Source organism: Dysidea avara, chromosome 10 (genome assembly GCF_963678975.1).
Source record: "Dysidea avara chromosome 10, odDysAvar1.4, whole genome shotgun sequence".
Taxonomy (NCBI): domain Eukaryota; kingdom Metazoa; phylum Porifera; class Demospongiae; order Dictyoceratida; family Dysideidae; genus Dysidea; species Dysidea avara.
Genome location: NC_089281.1, coordinates 7227078 through 7249233, shown reverse-complemented (window position 1 = coordinate 7249233; position 22156 = coordinate 7227078). Strand labels below are relative to the sequence as shown.

Sequence of the window (22156 nt, the reverse complement as noted above, 5' to 3'; positions counted from 1 at the left end):
TCACGAGAAGAGAAAATGTTCTTCGGAAAAGGTATGGACTTTTCCATCGATAATTGTGTAGTACACCTTATAAATTTTATATCTATATATGCTGTAAGGTAACTATTTGTTCTTTTGCAGTGGTGTCACGTTGAGGCAGCCTGGTAGAGGTATGTCAACAATTGCTCATATGCAAGGCATGCATAACATTAGTGTTGTTAATTCACTTATAGAATCATCAGTAATGACGCTGTCAAGCAGAAAATGTTGCTTCTATTTCACTAACTTATGCCTCCTTCTGGTAGCCATAGGTTGTCTAGTATATGTATTGACTGGGTTGGTTCTGCAAAACAATCCGATGATTTTGTAATTCAAAAGTATCTCTCTCTCCTCCATCAATATATTTTTGTACAATATGTTCTAATCATTTACAATAACATTATAAAGTGTGCTGTCTTGTTCATAGATTCTTTGCATCAAACTTGACTGTTTTGAAGGGCGAACGTGCCGACTTCAGCAACTTTTGTCTCCCCATCTTCCCCCGCACGTGTCTAAAAGATAGATTGATACAAGAATGATACCTAAGACACGACGTACTTGGCAGTGTGGTTGACCTTAAATAACATCTCTGGGTTGGCTACTTGTGCCTCCGACAGTGAAATGCTGTCCAAGTCTGGTGCAGGTGCAGGTGCAGTAACACGAGCTTGCTTAGCAGCAGGAACTCCTGTAAAAAAACAAACAAACAAAATTACATTCCTTCCTTAAAACCATACAGTGCTTAATATTATTTTGTACACATCACTTGTGGGGGCCAGGCCTCTGCTTAACAGTTCCAATAGTACTGTAATTTAATGGAAAAAATTGCAGTATAATAAGGAAAAAGCATTTCTCTAAATTGGTTGAATGAGTTAGCTTCCTGCAGGCTTCTGCTATATAAGAAAGTTAAATTGTCAAAGTTAATGAAGTGTGGATTGGGAGTTGTCATTGTTTACTTCCCTGTTAACAGTTGTCATGGTTTCTACACACTGTATACAGGACAATATTGAAGGTGCAACTGTAAGAAGACCATTTACAAAGTAAACAGTTGGTGGATTAGTAGGAAAAAAAGATTGATGGCCATTGATATTCTAGCTGTACTGTAATATCACTTGTGTGGGAATCATTATGTGTGGTGTACATACTATATTGTGACAAATTCCATCTCAAACACATGTGATATCACAATGAAAACAGCTAAAAAATTTGACCAGTTGGTGCTTCAATAAATTCACAAATTCTTGTGCATCACAAACATCTTATGTATTGTATGGTGGGTTTTTCAATGATATTTGTAGATTGGCAGCTATCCATGAAAATTTCCCCCTCCCCTCCTCAAAATTCGCCACTCAAATTAAAAATGGCAATTGTTGGTGTATAAAAGATCCCAGCGAAGCAAAAAATGCCCCCCTCCACATAAAATTTTGGATGGTGAAAAATCCAGCTATATGGTATGTAAACATTCATGTCATTGGGTACTTCAATACAGTGGTGTATGTATCATTGCTATTTCTTTGAACACACACACACACACACACACACGTCACACAGGTATAGCCACAAGCAGAGTATTTGTGGTATACTAAAATGAAAAATTTAAAAGGTGCACTGAAGTGCACAAGGAGGCTATTTATTGTGTTTGTTAGGAAGTATACATTACAAAGCCACTTTTTACCCTTATTTTTATGTCAAAATGAAAACAATGTTTATATACAAAATTAGTAATCAATTGATTATAGGGAGCCAATAATCAGTTATGTATACTACTATAGATGATCAAAACTGGACAAATTTTCACAACTAAACTTGGTTTGAACAAAATTGGTCCATGCTATATATAGCCAGTAACTCTAGACTGCAGGAAACATGTTTGAGATCATGCCAGGAGATGGGAAAAAAAAAAGCAGTTTTTGAGCACCAGAATAGCACAATGGTTTCAATATCTCTCTCCCCACTTTTACAAACACGCTTGTTGTTCCCTGGGTCTCCTTAGTAGAGTAGGTATGTGTCAACCGTAAGTCTTCGCCCAGTACAAGGAGATAGGGAACTACAGAAAAGATTAGGATACTCTAATAAAGCAATCTAATATGACATCTTGTCTCAAGTCCGTAGAATAGTGCATGTTGTATGTTAAAACACCATCCATGTTGGCTCCCATACCTTTAGCTTGGTTCACCATTCATGGTGTCTGTGTTTAACCTTTTACATGTATTTCATAGCTATAGCTAGGTGTAAGCTCAGTAGACAATTATATAACTATCATTATCAGTAGCTGGCTGACTTATAGATCATACATGTGTATGCCATGTGCATGTGACGGGTTGATAGGAGAAGTATACAGCTTGTTGCTCACTACTATGGAGGCTAATTTCAGCCAACCACTAGCAGTAAATCAATTTTGCTCTGGCCAGACAGGACCACTTTTGGATGACCAAAATGTACATTGCCAAAACACTCCACTTGGACCAATTCAATTATTTCACGACATACTGTCAACACTACAAAATCAGTACTGAGACACTACAAATACTGAATGTTTCAAAGCCCTCACAAACCTAACCCCCTTAGTCATGGCTTGATAACACAACACAGCTTCTTAGCTAATGATTATAATTAATCGAAATAATTACAATTACCAGAACACTGTGAAAACTTTGAAATGTGATTGGGGAAGGTTTCAATTCGGTTTGCTGGGTAATGCGCTACTACTTGTTATACAGATTTGTATTAGATGGATGGAAAAGATTTCAGTAGTTCATTCCCCAAATCCACCAACCATTACTCCGGCATACTATTCAGTAACTGTGAAAATGTAATATTCCACAAACACAACATAAGGACAACTCCCATATAAACACTAGAATTAGTTCTTGCTTGGACATGATTTCGCTGTCCTAAGCTGTGATTAAAGGGAATTGAAAGTACTAAGAACCAAGCTAATTACAATTACAATTACGATCACTGAAAAAACAATTACAAATACAATTACTACAAGCCTGACATATAGCTTCTCTTACCATTCTGTGGGGCTTCCAAGTGTCTCTTGTTGGGAACAGACTTGGTAGACAGAGTGGTACCAGGGGGCAATGGGGGCACAAATGTGCCACTAGTCTGGATAACCGGCTTGTTGAGCAGCTGTGGGACAGATGGTTGTTTGCCAACACTCTCTGACACAGAAGTCCTTCTCATAGGGGAATTTGATGGTATCTTCATCAGACTCTTCACAGGACTGGTCAATGGATTATTGGAATACTGCATGCTGTTTACTTGCTGTGATTGCTGCTTCTTCAATGAACGAAACTGAAATGCTTGACGAGGCTTGCGACGCCCAGTGTGAAACTTTGAAATTAATGATGCCAAAATCTCATTAGACGTAGCTGTAAAACATCATATGTAAATATTCAACAAGCACACAGACACACTACAGTATTTACTGGGTAGCTTTGGAATGTTATCGATGTTGATCAAAGTGAATGGTGCCCTGGCAGCTCTCAGCAGACTTGGAACACCAAGTTTTTGTCGGATGTAGAGAGAGAATCCGATTGGACGCATCATGAACGGTGATGGCGGCACAATATCAACGCCACGGCCCTTGTTGTGTGCCAATGCTTGGTGCCGACGAAGGTTTGCTTTAGTCTTAAATCCCTACACATGATTAGAAGTAGAAGAGACATTTACAGGTGATAGAAACAACATCAAAAGCTACTACACAAATGTGTCCATAACATTCACTGCATGCACAAACAACTCATACAGTATCTGGGTGCTAACACACACTGGTAAGAATTATTAATGTTAACTAGCTACCGAATAACACAATTTTAATACACTTACTCTTTGGCAAACTGGGCATGCTAAAGTGTCACCACGTGATTCAGCCACCTTTTCTATAAGGAGTGTTTTTACATAAAACCCACAACATCATATCCTAATTAATGATCACCTCTCATGGGTTTCTTTCCCACAGGTGGAGGCACACCAGGTATGGGCCTGTCACTATTTTCTATCACAAAGAAGAAATGAGTAACATAAGAATACACATATTACGCACCAGTACAGCTATGTCCTAATTAGTGCTCACCCCATCTGGTGGGCAACTTAAGTCCACCATATTTCCGCCAATAAGTCATACAAGTGTTGCACACACGACAGTTCTCTTGTGTGGGACCCCACGAATACCAACGTACAGCCTGCACACCTGGACATGCAAATGAATTGTAAACATGAAACGATTGCTTGCTCACTTACTTAGACAACCCTCGCAAGCTTTGCCACCATCTTCTGACAAAACAGTGGAAGTGTCCATGTTAGCTGGAACAACCTGGGGCATGGGGCCAGAAGATGTGGCTTTTCCTGAGAGGTCTCTCTGTCCACTTGGAGTACCAGTTGGTGTCCTAAATGAGCATTACGTTGAGGCCCATGATGCACACACATACTGACACTACATACACATGAGCGTACACACACACACACACACGCACACACACACACGCACACACCACAACCTCAAATGGACAATCACTTCTTTCAAATCATTCTGTTTTTCTATCATTCGATATCGTTTCTATTGTGCCCAACATACAACCATAAACAAGCTACCATGGCTACTGTACAGCACAAGTACTGACTTGTATCTGGTATCTGTCAGTGGTTTTCCACATGTAATAGTATGCCACAACACTCCTCACAGACTTCCATGGAAGCTGGAATAACAAAAAAGTTCATGTATATATGAGAAGACATACATACACACAAATGTGTTACTCACATGCTTTTTTTGAATGCTAAAGAAATCTTTGGCTTCTTGTAAACCATCCTCAAACTTTTTTGCTTCCTCTGTAAAAAATATAAGCACTATGCTGTTATTCATAGCCACAATAAATGGATGCTTGTTGCATGCCCACATGTAATGTACACTACACTACACATGCATACCTATACTCTGTGTGTGTGTGTGCGTGTGTGCGTGCGTGTGTGTGTGTGTCACACACCTTGGGTCCAAGATTCAAGGTCATCACTACACAAAACTGGTCCACGAGGCACCAGTTTCCCAGTGGCCACATTCATATCATAGTTGCTCTGATGAAGGACTTCCATAGCATGAAACTATGTACATCATAAATGAAATAACATCATTAGACACATCACATGACATACAATACTAAAAATGCTCAAAATGTTATCACAGCAAACCAATAAGTAGATGAAATCATAGCGTGAAACCAGAGTCTAGAGTTTGTAATTTATTAATTTCCTCACCAGGGTAATGTCCCTAGATGCTGCAGCTGCTCCAAGTCTCAAACTGATTTGTGGCTTTTTAGCTCCGTCCAGTAGTGCACGAGCAAATGTACCAATTGACCTGGAAGGAATGGATGACAATTACAACTCTACCATTGCTAGCTGTCTGCTACAGACCTTGCCACTACAAGGAATTGTTCTACCTTGTAGTCAGACATCTTGTTTGGTTCCCACATTTTAACTTCTAACTGAGAACTGTCCCTATCATCATCACTAGGGGCTACATATGAGCATATATCACTTGGTAAATAGAAATGGTGGAATCTTACTGACAAACAGAGCAATAGGGCAAAGAGACAAAATAAACAGAGAGAGATAAAACAGAAACACTACACAGATAGCACTCCTACACTCAACATGTATATTGCACATGTAGTCAACACAAGATATATGTACATTGTCACATGTACATTGTACATAGTTATAGTGCTGAAAGATACAACACACATGATGATATCAAGAGTATATTTATTATATACTCTTGATGATATGCATACATGTATGGATGGAAAGGCAAACACAAGTACTAATATAAGCATACACATACCACACTACACTATAGCTTGTTACACTACACACACACCCACACATTACACTACCTGATGTAGACAAAGGTGGCACATCAGCCTGATAGTCTGACCCAATCCTAATCTCCCCCTTATCCACCATAAGTGTTTTCTGGTTGGGATCATACACCATAGTATAGAAGAAGCTATCCTCCCCTGCCAAGTACTCAGACAACTCCTCTAGTTCATTTAACAGCTGTACGGAGCACTTTCCTCTAATATATTAGTGCATCAAATAATAACCAGAATACTCTAAGCAACATACCTGACCATGTCAATTTTAAACGTCTCTATTTGGCGGGTCAGATATAGTTCCCTGTGCTTGATAAGATGGTGTTCTGCTTCATTGAGATGGCGGAGGCCATTACCTCCATAATTAGCATCAAATGGCTGTCCCTCTTCAGACACAACTACCAAACAATTACATGATAAGTAACACACCTAACAAACTAACCGGTGTGCCTATCAGCCATAGAGAGTAAAGATGTTGGAAGATCTCTTCTTCTAAAGAAACACTTCACAGCCACTTCAACACTTCCCTTTGAGTTCTAAACACAACCACAATTAGTTGTAATGTCACAATTGTTAATACATATTTGTGGTATACACCTTCCTGAGTTCTTCTATCTTACAAATCATGTATGGAGTAGGTGGAGGGTAGACCTCCATGTAAACACATTCTGAGGACAGACATGTAAACATTATAACTACATTGCAATGTTGCAACATGACACAACACTAGATCGTCGCATTCAAAGTGGCAGAGAAAAACGTGGACAGAATTTAAGGGTTCACGTGGGTGGTGCGTGTGAGGGGGCGGTTAAACGTAATCAAAATCTCACCTCCGATGCGATATAAACCCTCGGCCATCTTCGACTTGTACTTTGGAAGCAGAAGATCTTTTCCGCTTGACTATCTATTATCTAACGTCTGTTTCCAGTTGTCCGCAAATTTAGTAATCGCGCAGGGAATCTGAAATGGGAGGCGCTTAAAATAAACTGCGCGTGCAACTAGGTACAAACTGTTGGGTTGTGAAGGGAAGGGCGTTCTGGGGAAGAGTAAAGACAATAAACAACCGCTTAGAACGGAGAGACAAGTTTACAAGAGTGAAGTGTTCATCCCAATATTCAGTCGTTGTTTTGCCTTCACTTTTGACAGTCTGGGATTCTTTGAGAGAGTGAGAAAAAAAGACCATCTTCATCGTTTCTTACAGCACACCCCTTACCGGTTAGTTAGTAAGTTCTGGCCTCATCAGAAAGTGAAAAAGAAGGCGGGCTGAGTCCCCCTCCGCACAAGAGAGCTCGCCTTTCTCCTTCAAAGTGTCACAATTCACCCAAAATGCAACAGTCTTCAAATCTTGTTGTAGTATCGAATGGCGAATCACCTCAAACTAATGGAGTTCATTTACATAAGACCAGTCACCTGCTACAAGCTGGCTCATCCAATATGACCTCCACTACCAGAAGAAAACCACTTGGTAAACGTGACACCGATTTGGTTCGCTTGATAGGGCAACACCTCAGAGGCTTGGGGCTTGTGTAAGTATTTGGGTTATGTCTATGTCATGTAAATAGTATATTTTATTGACTACCATTTATTTACCTTATGTTTTAGTCACTCTGTGGATGCCTTAGTTGAGGAATCAGGATGTTCATTAGAGAACCTTGCTACAACAAAGTTTCGGATGTGTGTTGTAGCTGGAAATTGGAAACAGGTTAATAAAAATAGTTCATGATTATTTGTATGTTAATTGTAGGCAATGTGTTGTAGCTAGTCTTGTTATTGATAATTTTAGCCTCAGGTTTTACCATATTTGGTAAAGCTTTTGGGATGTTACTACTAGCACTTGGATGGCCTTAACAACTTAAATTTTTTTCCAGGCTGATAAGGCTTTGGAGGAAGTGTCTTCACTTCTAGTGGATCCAACTTCAATCTGGGTAAGTGCTTGAGACAGAGCCACATTACCAGAATTATACACAAGTTTTTTTATTGACAGAATTTGAAGCTTCTTTTACTGGAAGAGAAATACCTCGAACATCTTGAGAATAGGCGTGACTTGGAAGCCTTACATTGCCTTCGACAGGAGATTGCAAGCCTACCCATACATGAATATGAGAAGAAAAGAAAGATACACCATCTGGCAAGGTGTGTGTGTTTGGTGGTATGAGAGGTGTTCTTCTGGTTTATAATTTGCTGTTCTGGTGGCTATTGCATTTGCCTACCCATTGTAGTTTGTTGATGTGTCAAAACCCTGATGAGTTGAGAAAGACTGCCAAATGGGCAGGTGTCAAGAGTGGCTCAAGAGAACGCCTTATGGACAACATTTGTGGTAAGCAGTGTTTCTGGCTTGCTGACACATCAGAATCCTAATGAGATTGTCTTGTAGGTTTTTTTCCAGCTAATATTATGTTACCTCCCAAGAGATTGACCAGGCTGTTGCAACAAGCAACAGAGTTGCAAATCGAGAGGTGTAATTTTCATTGTGTCAGTTCAAGTGTTGATACCTACCCACTATTAACTGATCACATCTGTACAAGGTATGTGTATGGTGTGTGCGTGTGTGTGTGTGTGTGTGTGTGTGTGTGTGTGTGTGTGTGTGTGTGTGTGTGTGTGTGTGTGTGTGTGTGTGTGTGTGTGTGTGTGTATGTGCGCATCTGTGAGCATGCATCTGTGTGTCTGCGAGCATGAATCTGTGTGTGTGTCTTTGTGGGTTTCTTTCATATGTTAAGTCATGGTATATTGTGCTTACAGCATGTACATTGATACGTATATGCTTGTTGCATGTACATTCAATGCTTATTTCATATTCTGTACTTTATCAACTTGACTAAATTCATGGTGTAATGAAATTCACAATGTAATGTGTATATGCATTTCTCTATTTTGTGCATTATTGGTATGTGATATAATGTCCTATGCCTTCTCAGAGATGATTTTCCAGCCAGTTCAGTTCACACATTAGCTGACCATTCAGATGAGGTAGGTCCTACACACACATCACATATAGCTACCTCATCATTACACACTCATTCCCCAGGTGTGGTATTTACAATTCTCCCACAATGGCAAGCTCCTAGCATCAGGCTGTAAAGATGGTGAGGTCATTGTTTGGGACATCACAGTAAGATGATATGGTCTTTGTGTATGCAGTGTTTGATGTAATGACACTTTCAGGGTCAACCTAAGAAGCACTGTTCCATCAAGACCTCCTATACTTCTGGCATCACTTACATTGCATGGAGTCCAGATGACTCTCTTTTTATTGTGTGTGGCTCTGATGATTCATCTGAAGCCATTGTGTATATTACTGAGGTACGGAAAGCTGTAGTGTGTGTGTTGTATGTAGTATGTGTGTGTGTTGTGTGTGTGTGTGTGTGTGTGTTTGGGGCCATGTTTCATGCTAAGTGATAGCTAGTTGCTGTTGTTGTCTTGGTGTCAGAATACCCAGCTGTCCATCTCTCACGTAGGGCTGTTATGAAACTTCAGGCTCCTTGACCTCTACCTATGAGACACAGCACAGTCCTAGTTCTGCCCAAGTAGGATTTGCCTGCATCAACTCTAATACCTGAGTATAGCCCTGGTTCACTGAGTGGTGTGTCACACAGCAGCTGTAGGCTTTGTTTTGTGTGCTATGAATACACGAGGGTCTGTACATACATGAGCGAGCATGTGTGAAGCATGTAGTGTGTGTAGCATTATTCTACCATGTACATGTACACATATGTGGTTAGGGTGGTTTATATTCACATGCTATGGATTCTAGTGGTATATGTGTTCTTACAGTCTGGTGAGGAGAAATGTCGAGTTCACCAAACCTCCGAAGATTGTCCAACGTGCTGTGCCTGGCACAATGATGGCACCAAGTTCTATGTTGCTGGTACCAGAGGGCAATTCTTTGAATGTGTAAGCCACCAACTATGCACACATCTCCCACGCATGCACACACACACACACACGCACGCACACGCATACACACACACACGCATACACATTACACACACACATACATACATACACACACTTAATTGAATATTGACCCTGTGGTAATATCTAAATAAGATGAAGGGAGGAAAGAGGTAAGCCACATAAAACCAAGTGTCTTTAATTAAACATGATGAAGACCCTTAACGAATAGGTTCCAAGTTACACAGAATGTTTCTGATAGTGAAATCCCAAGTGTGTGAATAGAATAGGCTTTGTTTATGTGTTTTCTGTTTCACAATTTTGTGTTTCTTCTCTCTTTAGTCTAGCAGAGATGGGAGCATCCTTGGTCAATATGAGGGTGTACGGTTACGATGTATAGCAGTACAGGCGTGCACAAACAACGTCCTGGCTGCTGACACACACTGTAGAATTAGGAGCTACAATTTTCAAGAACACACATCTAACTTAATGTAAGCTGAGATTCAAGCTGTAATTGTTTTAACATTAAATTGTAACTTTTTCTGTAGCATACAAGAAGACCATCCCATTATGTCATTTACTTTATCAAAATGTGGCCACTATGCATTACTAAATATAGCCAATCAGGTTGGTGCATTTTAAATTGAAAATTTGTCCCAATAGTGTACTTCTCTATAGGGTATTCACATGTGGGATCTTATGGGACTACCATTGCCGTGTCTAGTACGACGCTTCAGTGGGGTCACCCAGGGGTTCTGTACCATACATTCTTGTTTTGGTGGACTGAATGAGAACTTTGTAGTTAGTGGAAGTGAAGGTAGAGTGTAATTATATGTAGTTTCTGTGTCAAGTAGCAGATTAAATGTTTGGTGGAGTGATTTTATTTAACAGAATTTTCTACTGGCTAACTAACTGCTTGCCTGCCTGATGCATTCAAACAAATGATGGCTAAGGGTACAGGCTTGATTTTTTCACAGACATCGCTTCAGCCTGATGGCACTCCACAGTACGTATGGTGTACACATCATGGATTGTCCTACCGTTTCTTCTCGCTGACAGTGCAAGGTGCTGATTTGAGTAGCCAGTACATGATGGCTTCCCTACATTTATGACAGAAATCATCCGTATTTTCCGTAGTGACTGGATTAATTGTAGAGGGGCTTCTCGTAATGTTCTTTGTTCATTTCACCGTGTAACAGGCTGAACAAAGCGTAATGGCTACTTAACTTTTTCAGTAGTGTCTAGTTGGGGCAAGCATTCAGATGAAACATTAAGTATGGCAGTGCCATTCTGCCCCAAACAATGATAATAAACAACAAATTAAGGCCTGAGGATTTATTATTTTTGCAAGCAACTTTAATCTTGGCCACTAAACAAGACCAATGACTGTATGAGATATCTATGCTTATGTACATGAGTACGATATTACGTATCTGACTTTGGCAGATTGATTTTATGTTTTAATTTTTGTAGAATATTAATTTGGCTGGTCAACATTTGATAACTGATCATCTTTTCTCACTAGATAACAATGTTTATGTATGGCATAAGAAGAGAGAGTACCCCATTGCCATTTTGGACAGTCATACACGTACCGTCAACTGTGTCAGTTGGAACCCTGTTAGACATAGCATGATTGCTTCAGCCAGTGATGACACAACTATCAAAATATGGGGAACAAAACTAGAAGCAGAACAACAGCAAAGATATTTGGAAGAAAAGGAAGCTAAAGCAATAGCAGAAGACAAAAAGAGTCAATCAAGGTTTGTTGAATTCCATGGTACAGCTTGCAGAACCTTATATTGGCACAGAGAACAAGAGGGTACATCAACTTCTCCAAGTTCTGATCAAGAAACAATCAGTGAAAGTATGTATGTGTTATTTGAATGTGTTAGCTGCTATCTGAACCACCCCTGGGGACTACCCCTGGGTAGTGTGTAGAAAAGTTCATGACTAAGAACAACATAAATAGTTCAAAGGGTGCAACGATAATTTTTTTCATAAAATACTCTAATAGAGCAACCATTCTGATGGTGTTGACTTTTGTAATGGAGACTGCACAGTTGGTATGATTACCAGAATTAATAAAGTCCTTGGTTGGTTACTGTTGTACATTATTATATCATTTGCCCTCTTCTATCCAAACACCTTGAGACTATGGTGACATGTCCTTCTTAGAGAAATGTCTTGATTTGTTAGTTATATTAAAGGGACAATGGACAAGTTTGTATTCTGATTTTCAACATTTTGCTTGTTGTTTTGAGCGATTTCCTCACTTAGCGGCCTTCTCATTAAGCAGCTACATCCAATGAGATTAGATGTATGTTCCATACTGCTTAATGTGGCCGCCTCATTACAGGTTTTTGCAATTGAATTCGTCGCCTTTGCGATTGAATTCGTCCCGTTTGCAATTGAATTCGTCGGTATTGCAATTGAATTCGTCCCGTTTGCAATTGAATTCATCCCATTTGCAATTGAATTCGTCGATTTTGCAATTGAATTCGTTGGTTTTGCAATTGAATTCGTCGGTTTTGCAGTTGAATTAGTCGGTGTTGCAATAGAATTCGTCGCGTTTGCATTACAATTCGTCATAAACAAAACGGCTCCAAGAAACCAACCTGTTCATTAAGAGATGAACTATTTATGCCTTGGAGAGTTACACTTGAGACACTAGAAAGTAATTAGAGCTGGTAGTACGTGAAGTTGATAGCTGTCTGACAAGTTAATTAACTTGAGTGACCACACCCATCGTGAATGGCGCAGTAGAGTTTGGAATGTTGCTGGATAGGCTATAGAGGAAGAACTATTGCCTTATAAAGAGTTGTTTACTACTGTTGTACTTAAACAAGTTCTTGTAGCAGCTGCTACATCATGTTTTCGTGTTTCCTCCAGCTGCTATTCTTGTTACGGACGAATTTAACTGCAAAAGCGACGAATTCAATTGCAAAACCGACGAATTCAATTGCAAACGGGACGAATTCAATTGCAAAAGTGACAAACTCAATTGCGAACGGGACGAATTCAATTGCAAAACCGACGAATTCAATTGCAAACGGGATGAATTCAATTGCAAACGGGACGAATTCAATTGCAAAAGCGACAAACTCAATTGCAAATGGGACGAATTCAATTGCAAAGTCGCCGAATTCAATTGCAAAAACCTGTAATAAGGCCAACGGCCACATTCTGGAAAACCAAATTGGTGAAGCTATTGCAATGCTCCCTCAGTAGCAACCAGTGGCTGAGCAGGCAGGCCAATGTAGCACTGATTTTCACTATGCAAGCCATCTTCTCATCACCTTGCCATAATAATTACCACTTGTGACTGTTCTATTAGAGTATGTTGATCTATTTTACAATGATCTATTTTACAAGATTTGTATATCACACACTGTCGGACTGTCCCATTAGCATTTTAACCATCCTGATTTATAACCACTGGTGTATACAATTCTACTGATTGTAGCCAATGAATTCAACAAGTTTAGTAACTTGGATGCTATAAGAACCAGCAGGGTTTGCTGGAAAACCCCTTTGATAATGGGCCAGGTCCCGTAGGTATTCTATTAATGAGGTTTCACTGTACAAGACCACTTTCTCATGAATGAATGAACACACCAGATGCATTGATGTCCCTCCTCCCCTGCAGGAAGACCAGAAGGAAATGACAGTTCATCGCAAGCACTCGGTGGTAGTAGTAGTCAGGAGATGAGTATGGAAAGTATTGAGGAAGAAGGAACTGGGCAGAATTCATCTAGTGCCACTTCAGAGGGCTCGGGCGAATCATTCATTACTAGTAGCAGTGGTGCCCAGTTGCCACAAGAAATGGTTCGGTCTGCCTCACAGGAATCCACAGGTAACTTACCCAAGTATATCTTAAGATGCTAAGTTTTTGAAACCTTGTACTTATAATCCCATCTTTTAATTGTGTGTGTAATTTGAGTTCTTTTTTTTTTGTAGAGGATGACAGTATTGCTTTGTGAAAATCAACCATATTGCTACTAAAAACTACCTCATATTTCTAATTCCTTGTCACTGGTGCTGAGCACCATAGAAAACCATATTATATATACTATATATATTTATATCTCAGTTTTGTCTTCTGCTCTTTTCCCCATTCATCGTCCAAAGGATTCTTCTTTCAACAATGCCAAGATCTCTTCTCTTTAAAATCACCGTCAAAGTCATTCAAACTTTTGTTAACACATCGCTGTAACTCTCGTACCACTGATTTTGTCATAGGAATAAATCATCAGAAATATTAACAAGATATGTATGTCGCAAGTATTATTTTTCCATTATATTTGTTTGTACTGTGACTGTATATGTTTTATTATAAAATATAAATGTGTAATGATATTTTAAAAATGATTATGAAACTTTACAAGGTAAATAATGGATGTACATAATATAGTTACAATAATTTTACTTGCTTGTTTAGCTAATATGTGATACATGTGTGACTTAAATAATCCACAAAGTAGGTTGATTTTCACACAATGCTTTGGTACCCGAGAAACTTAGTGTTTCAGTAGGAATCTTACTTAGTGGCTACCTGTTTGATAAGGGTCACCTAGCCTCATTATAGTCACCATGTCAAGTAGGATAATTATAAGACCTCATTATGGTACTAAAAGGGGCTGCAAAGCTATGCATTGCATGGTCAAGTGGCTGCTTCATTCATATCTTAATCATTTCCAATTATCACTTAAGATCATGGATAGGTCCTGAGATAATAGTATGTGCACTAATTAATGTTTCCAATTCCCTAGTATATACATACACAGTGTTGTCACTCTGATAGTCACTGTACTATGATCTGTGGCTACAGTCAAAGTGAGAGGTCAATGAACAAGGCTGATTTTGCACAATGGTCAAGCTGATTTTCCAGCACGGTCAAAGCTGCACAAAAAAATAGCAAAAATAAAATTAATGGAACCAGCTCAATGGACAATTATTGCAAGACATATCAAAGTCAACAATCTTATTTGAAAATTGATCTTCACTGTGGTCACAGATCATAGCACATGTCATAATTTGAGTGACACTCCCTTGCTTGTAACGCCTTCTATCCCATAGTAACCGGCTTGCTGCTGTTTGTGTGGGGCTAGGCCATCATCTCCTTGTGAAAATTTGTCTCTCTTTGAAGCATGTACAGTACTACAGTAGGTGCATGGACTATTTTTTGTATGACACATTCTGCTACAAACTAAGTGATTATGATGTTACCGTGTAAGAAGGTAGTCTAATAATTTTAAAGCTGTATTTCAGTGGAGTGGTCAAATCATTATATTATTATTAATTGTATGTGTATCCTAGAGTAAAACCTCACTTAGTGGTCACCTCTTAAAGACCACTGTTTTGTTGCGTTAGTCTAAGTGTGAATGTTGAACATGAAATAACATAAGGACTGGATCAGTGGATCACTTGAAAAAGATGTGGGTGGAAGATGTAGTAACATGTATACCATTGGGTGACCTGCAGTTCGATTCCTGGGGTTGGAGGGATTTTTTTCCTTACTTTGGTCCCTTTTCTGTTACACCTTTCCAGCTACTGTATAAGTCATTAAGTCTAAGTCCCTGAAACTAGGTTAGGTAATCCTAAGGCTGCAGCACATGTTGTTGTAGACCTACAGTGCTGGTCGCTGTAAAGTGTAATAATAATAATACACAAGCTGCTCTCCATAATGTCATTAATGTGCGATGTTAACCATCAGTAAGGCAGAGAAGAAATCTACCATCAAGCATACTATCTAGGATATATATAACTGCTCAGAAGAGGAGGTTGGTGTGAGACCAGTGTCCTGGGATAGGCCTGAGTCAAATATGCTCAAAATACTTTCAGGGATTTCCCCAATTTTTCCCACTATACTCTTCAGTATTCCACATTATGCTCCTAGGTTAGCAACACTTCTTACAATTATCTTGGAACATTTTTAATCAGTGAATCCTCTATTAGAGTATTTCACTACAGAGAGTATTGATCTAAGGAGCTATGTACTGAGTGCTCTATTGCAGTTCCACTGACTGCTCTAATATGCTAGCATAGTACTCCAGCCTATTATGCTGACATATTTGACACTGGGATAATAGTAATGTATAGAAAGCCTCTGTTGTGCATGCAACAGATCAAGAGTCAACTTCTCTGTTTTGTGACTACAATGAACAATCAGTAGTAGTCAAAACTGTGCCCTTTGTATCTTGATTGCTCTATTAGAGTATTTGTTCACTTCCTTAACAAGATTTAACTGTGTCCAGGGTTCAAACTAGGGACCCCCATACCCATCACCATTTAACTGCTGTTGTGTGCTTATTATTATACAGTATTTCTAGCAAAATATTGAATTGCAACTCCAAATGCACAAAATTTCTGCATAATAGATGCAGACCTACCAATCAGTGAAAATATGCATGTGTTAGTGTAGTATGTGGATAAGAGTCTAAAATAACCTAAAAAATTGCATCATATATAATAAAATTTTGTGCATTCTCCAGTCTCAGCTACTAGCTATTACACAAATATAGCTAATCTTTAAATGCATCAACACACTTATCAGGTTGTCCATTTCTTAAATACACACAATTAAGACAAGACCACTTTCACCTGAAGCAATAGACATGCTAAAAACACTTACTTGCATATGTACCACTACTGCTGCAAGAAAACCAGGTGGCAAATGAGCATGGACAGGAATCACTCATCATGAGCAGTAGTAGTGTAACTGTGTAGCTATGCATGTTTTAGTATATATAAAATAAACGAACAATAATATCAATGATAATTTAAAAATGATTATAAACTTTACAAGATGCTTGACAGATAAATTGTTTCTTATAACTCAGTGATTGTTGTTTCCAGTCCGTGAGTAGATATGTACTCCTGTAAACAGTGTGGCTTAAGAAGGGCACAAAACAAACTGAATTTAAGACGTACCCTTAGTGCTTCAGTACCAGAAAAATTCTCTTTGGTGTGGTAGTACAGATCGGTGAGCTTAATAGCATCTGTTAACCTACCAAGAAAGTGTATTCTAATATAATGGTGCGATGTGTGTATGAATATGTAACGCAATCTAATGTACGCATGTCTGCAATTTTCAATTACTCGTAAATGGTGTCAAAAGTGGTTTCATTTTCTTGAGTGCAACGATCTTTTTGTAAGCCACCTGATCCATCGTAATGTGGCCAAAAACTGGCTAAGGAACAATTACAGTAGCTTCTTGCTGGGACAGAGTATACTAAGAAAAGTGATGTTGTTACAATTGGAATAATGTTGTCGCATGCCAGACAAGAAGTACGAGAAGTATATAAGACCCTCCCTTGGGCAGCTAATGATGACAAAAGCAAATTCAAGGTTATACAGAAATTTTGCTCACAGACAAACGTTCTGGTCAAAAGATTTGGATTCTGGACTTTGTACCAGGAAGACGAGTCCATTGGTACCTTCTTAACAAGACTAAATGAAGGAACAACTTCTCCATGAGAATGAGTTAACCTTACTGCAAGCTGTCTCAATAGCAAAACCTCTAGAAAACATGGTAAAGAAACAGCCAGCAACAAGCAGTCTCTGGAATGTGATGACTCAGAATTTTGTTGTGCATGCCTTATAAGCAGTTGTTTCAAGTGGGCAATGTGGTAGACAAGGGAGTGTCCTGTATTTGAACAACAGTGTGCCATTTTTCACAAGTTCAATCACTTTGCCAAGTGTGCAGGAGCAAACCTGACTCAACATATTTACCAAAACACAAATCACAAAGCTTTTCAAGGAAAATGGTGGATGTAGTTAAAAATAATGATCCAGATTCTAACTCATCTGACAGTGAGGGTGTGTTTTCAATTGCAAATAGATGGTTTGGCAGAACACGCTCAACCTGGTGTTCAACAATTTTAGCTGAAAAAAGAGACGTAACTTTCAAGCTTGACACAGGTGTAGAAGCGAGTGTCTTACCAGCTAAAGTTTATCACAGTATGTATAAAACCTGTATTGAAGTCAGCAAATGTCAAGTTACCTGCATATGGTGGTGCTTCGATTACTCCTATTGGAACTTGTCAGCTTCTATGCACTGGGAAAGGTCAGAAGTTTAATATAAGTTATACACTGTCCCAAGTCCAATCCTTGGGTTGTCTGCATGTACTAGATTAGGTATCATTTAATGTACTGAAGCCATTCAGACTTTACATGGACTCACCAAATCAACTATTAAAGAGGTGTTTTCACACGCCTTGAACCTAACCCAGCAATCAAACAAGAGCATTAAAGAATTTCAAGAAATATCAAGTGAGTTATTTGGAAAAAGAGTTTAGATTTAAAAGATGGCTATTGGCAAATAGAACTTGATGAACAGAATTCTGCTTTGTGCACATTCAACACTCCATTTGGTAGGTTTACAAGAAAGCCATTTGGTCTCAAATCTGCAAGTGAAGTGTTCTAAAAGCAAAATGAAGCAGGTCTCATATTGATGCAGATGATATAACAGAGCTATCAAGAGAAACGTGAAGTTCAATTTTGAGAAGTTTTAGCTCAGAGTTAGTGAAGTGAAATACCTCGGAACTATTATTACTCATCAAGACATGAAACCAGATCTGGCAAAGGTTCAAGCAATTGCACAGATGTGACAAAAATTAGTTGTCTGTTGTCCATCGTTTACTCAGAATGATCAATTTTCTTGGTTCACATATTCCAAACTTGGCTTCTGTTACAGAGATCTTGTAAAGCTGATGTTCACTTCCAATGGAGTTTCAAAGTAGACAAAACCTGAAATGAAATCGAAAGCATTTTAGCAACTGAACTGATTCTTCAATTCTTTGATCCAGCAATAAAAAGGATAATTCAAGCTGATGCAAGTCAACATGGATTGGGTGCATAAAGTGGAGGCCTGTTGTGTATGCATCATGAAGTTGGTCCCAAGCAGAATGTAATAACACATAGATTGAGAAAAAGCTCCTTGCCATAGTCTTTGTGAGCAACAATACATTATGGGTTTTCTACAGACATTCAGACAGGTCAAAAGCCATCATCTTTACACAAGGTTTCCCCAAGATTGCAGCAAACTTTGCTTACAAAAGTATGACTCAAGTATGTTAAGGTAAATACCTATACGTGACTGATTCACTTTCTAGAGCACACAGTGATGACCCACCTAAGGAAGACTTGCACGCTGTGCATGTGGTACTGCAGAACCTTCCTGTGTCAGAAACAAGAATTATAGATGCCACCAGCCAGGATGACCAAATCAAGGACATGATTGAGAAAGGTTGGCCTAACAATCTTTAGATGCCAGCTGGTGTTGAAGGCTGTACACGAAGGTCAACTAGTGTAAAGCCAGGGCTCGGTCATACGCATACTGGCCTAGTACGAATAGTGCCATCAAACAAGAAGTAAAGTGTCCAGCTTGTAACACACACACACACACACACACACACACACACACACACACACACACACACACACACACACACACACACACACACACACACACACACACACACACACACACACAGAGAGAGAAAGAACCAATCTCCTGCACAGCTAATAATGGGAAGAAATTTACGGCCCAATCTACCAATGATCCCATTACAATCAAGAGTACATAATAATAATAATAAAAAATACAATTGACACCACCAAATGGTAACATTGTTAAAAAGAAGCTACAGTATTGACAGTCACAACAGAGGCAGAATTTTGACAAGACATCAAAAATTCTACCACCACTCAAAATGAATGACACGAGTATGGTACAAATGTGGAGCAAAATGGGCACCAACTATTGTTGTTGCAAATTAGACATGCTTCACCATGTTCTTATAAATGCAAATGGAACACGTAAAGAAATCGTTGGAGTTGGCACCAAGATTATCAAGACCAGTAGAAGACAGTGAAAGTGAAGAATGTGTGTTACCTACTGGAACTGCTCATGAGGACAATTTTAGAGTTGAATGATCAGTTCTAGTGCCATCCTCAATGTCCGAGAAACAGTCCAACATTACAAGAGGTACAGAGATGACTGAACTTGTGTTTTATTATTGTTGAGTTTTGTGATTTGTTGTAATTCATTGACAGTTGTTCACTTCCCTACGATTAAGTGGTTTTGTAAATTATTAACATATTGATGATGCAATGTATGCATGTCTGTAATTCAATTTTCAATTACTCGTAAGTCATCACAGATATATACCTCTTGGCTTTCAGAGTGGCAACAAGTAAGTTTTCCATTTGGTCTTTCTCCACAAGGTAGACAACTAGACTTTGAAAGTGTGGTGTTCCAATAACAAGCTATAAGAGATAAAACAACAGACAATTTCTCTTTTTTTATGCTATGCTATGCTATACTAATTTACGTCACCTCAAATTTTGAGACGTGGTTGATGTAGTTGTACAGTATTTCTGTCACCTGAAATTTATCTATAATTATATCTAGTTGATACAAATTGGCATACTGATTTGGAATAAAGTAGAGAGACTGATGTAGCTTTGTCTAAAACTGCAACACATTCTCGTGGTGTTATGTTCTTGAGTAAATCCTGTAGGAAATAGAGATCATTATAACCCTACTTGGCGGCTACCAATATTAAAGACTAGTGACCATGTCAAGTAGGTCCCAAACATAACTAAGGTGTACTTCATGGCCTCAACCACCTCATTATAGTGACCATGTCAAGTAGGTCCCCTAAGGTGTACTTCATGACCTCATTAATAAGACCACCTCAGCTATACCATAGCTGGCCCCTTTTCACTGTACACACAAACACACTCACATTGACAGTCTGCCATTTTTGTGTACCAAGCCTCAACATGCTGCAGCAGAACAATGCCTCCAGCCTGAACCCCACCCCCCACAATGACATCACAAAATGCTCGATAGTCCCAAACACCGGAATATCAACTCTAAGTGAGAAATATCCAATCACTTAATCCACAGAGTGGGTGGGGCTTACTTGAGAAGAAGCTCAATTGATTTCTGACACTCAGCTGGCTGGTCTTGAGGATTCACACCTAAAAAAATTATGATTCCATACTTAACTTTATATCAAACCTCGTGATAATACATAGAAAAAAGAGCAACGAAACAATCTAACTGAGTGAAGGAAACCTAATGCTAGTTTTATGTAATTAAATCATTAAGTGAGCAAACATATTCAGAAAGAAAAGACACCATGTGTATTTCAATTCCAACTGTAAGGGAATCAAATATGCCTGTAGTAGAAATCTAGAGCATTACTTCTCAGTATAATCCAGTACGTCCTGGACCATTGACATGTGACAACTGCCCATATCACACTCACCTTGTTTGAAGGGGTACATAATGACAGGGTCCCATATTGAAGTCAACACTGGCACCTGTGGGATATGTTGGTGGTCATTTCATTACCAGGGGATAGCTTACCAAGGACACACAGAGCTGAGATGACAGGCCGATGAGTAGTTTCCTAATGTGAACCAACTAAAAGGAATGAGATAAACATCAATACTATGAACTGTCACCGTCACATACTAGTACAAAGACATGATATGATTTCAATAAGATGTACATACTAAATTGATGACAAGATCCTTGCAAGAAATTTGAAGGTACCAATTATCAACTTTTTCAACATTGCTACTTTCTGTAAACAGAAGGCTTCCATATTTTAACCATGAGAAAACTTTTACATTGTACAAACATTAACATAATGATGAGGAAGCCATTATCATTTTAGAGAGGATCCCTACTATTAGATGCTCATGAAAATCAAGTTAGGTGAACTACACATACACTGTCACTGACCATTCCCAATGTGTGCATCTGTTTCAGTAATGCAGTCCATGGTAGGGTATCATTGATGTGGAAATGTTGACACATCTCAACAGCTAGCCACATCGCCTGATGGAAATGAGATAACAACAAATCATTATGCTAGCTAGACATTAAACGACAATGTCAAGAGACATATTACCCACAGTAAGGTAACCACAGTAAGGTGAGCATCCTTTACAAACAGTGCATCTACAGACTGTAGTGCAACAAAATGGAGATTCACAAATAATCATATATTGCTGAAAGAAAGTGCAACAAATCATTGTAACATGTAGGTTAAAGGGTTTACAGTCAGTTGTTTACTATGCAAATCATTTGTATTTGGTCATTAGCTATACCATGACACAGTAGCAACACTCCTTACCCTGGGCTCGTGGGAATGATTCTTCAGTAGTTGATGGATGACACCTAGTTTGTTGATGGACTGGAACTCATCGGGATTAAGTCGGACATGAAGCCACTCAAGCTCACAGAGGAACAGCAATACTTGATACTGTGAGCTGAATGGGAATAAGTGAGATAATACAATGGGAGCCATAGCTGTCCTAACCCACTGTGGAGACACATAACAATGGACAGA

The 22156-nt window shown here is 39.0% G+C and overlaps 3 protein-coding genes across 6 annotated transcripts in view; 1 reads left to right on the top strand and 2 right to left on the bottom strand.

Moving 5' to 3' along the window:
• Window positions 1-349: 349 nt before the first annotated feature.
• Window positions 350-6885, bottom strand: LOC136237281 (metastasis-associated protein MTA3-like). 2 transcript variants are annotated; one of them, XM_066027623.1, is made up of 19 exons: window positions 6722-6885; window positions 6489-6559; window positions 6334-6427; window positions 6145-6289; window positions 5913-6094; window positions 5431-5533; window positions 5275-5374; window positions 5007-5121; window positions 4784-4851; window positions 4644-4718; window positions 4521-4579; window positions 4264-4409; window positions 4097-4213; window positions 3959-4018; window positions 3850-3902; window positions 3450-3660; window positions 3033-3392; window positions 594-703; window positions 350-530 (listed from the first exon to the last, which is right to left on the bottom strand). In XM_066027623.1, the coding sequence occupies exons 1-19, from the start codon at window positions 6747-6749 to the stop codon at window positions 456-458; spliced, it is 2172 nt and encodes a 723-aa protein (XP_065883695.1). In that variant the 5' UTR covers window positions 6750-6885; the 3' UTR covers window positions 350-455. The 2 variants fall into 2 exon arrangements, with proteins under 2 accessions (XP_065883695.1, XP_065883694.1); XM_066027622.1 differs by having other exon boundaries at window positions 577-703; window positions 6722-6884.
• On the top strand, window positions 6866-14153 carry LOC136237282 (WD repeat-containing protein 26-like). Of its 2 annotated transcripts, XM_066027625.1 has the most exons (18): window positions 6866-7106; window positions 7246-7417; window positions 7494-7593; window positions 7760-7816; window positions 7876-8024; window positions 8111-8208; window positions 8266-8416; window positions 8807-8858; window positions 8917-9000; window positions 9054-9191; window positions 9663-9782; window positions 10125-10273; window positions 10331-10409; window positions 10461-10599; window positions 11308-11545; window positions 11594-11649; window positions 13432-13638; window positions 13743-14153. In XM_066027625.1, exons 2-18 carry the CDS (start codon window positions 7326-7328, stop codon window positions 13763-13765), a joined length of 1932 nt encoding a protein of 643 aa, XP_065883697.1. In that variant the 5' UTR covers window positions 6866-7106; window positions 7246-7325; the 3' UTR covers window positions 13766-14153. The 2 variants fall into 2 exon arrangements, with proteins under 2 accessions (XP_065883697.1, XP_065883696.1); XM_066027624.1 differs by having other exon boundaries at window positions 6866-7417.
• A 2379-nt stretch (window positions 14154-16532) lies between these two features.
• The window catches only part of LOC136268244 (kinetochore-associated protein 1-like), a 58086-nt gene continuing 52462 nt past the window's right edge, over window positions 16533-22156 (bottom strand). For both annotated transcript variants that reach the window (XM_066063524.1, XM_066063525.1), the window contains 11 exons: window positions 21941-22076; window positions 21547-21642; window positions 21166-21222; window positions 21065-21119; window positions 20717-20774; window positions 20537-20666; window positions 20219-20302; window positions 20125-20172; window positions 19957-20054; window positions 16716-16791; window positions 16533-16661 (listed from right to left, as the gene is read on the bottom strand). In XM_066063524.1, the coding sequence (XP_065919596.1) occupies window positions 16614-16661; window positions 16716-16791; window positions 19957-20054; window positions 20125-20172; window positions 20219-20302; window positions 20537-20666; window positions 20717-20774; window positions 21065-21119; window positions 21166-21222; window positions 21547-21642; window positions 21941-22076 (886 nt within the window). In that variant the 3' untranslated portion in view covers window positions 16533-16613. The remainder of the gene's footprint in view (window positions 16662-16715; window positions 16792-19956; window positions 20055-20124; window positions 20173-20218; window positions 20303-20536; window positions 20667-20716; window positions 20775-21064; window positions 21120-21165; window positions 21223-21546; window positions 21643-21940; window positions 22077-22156) is intronic.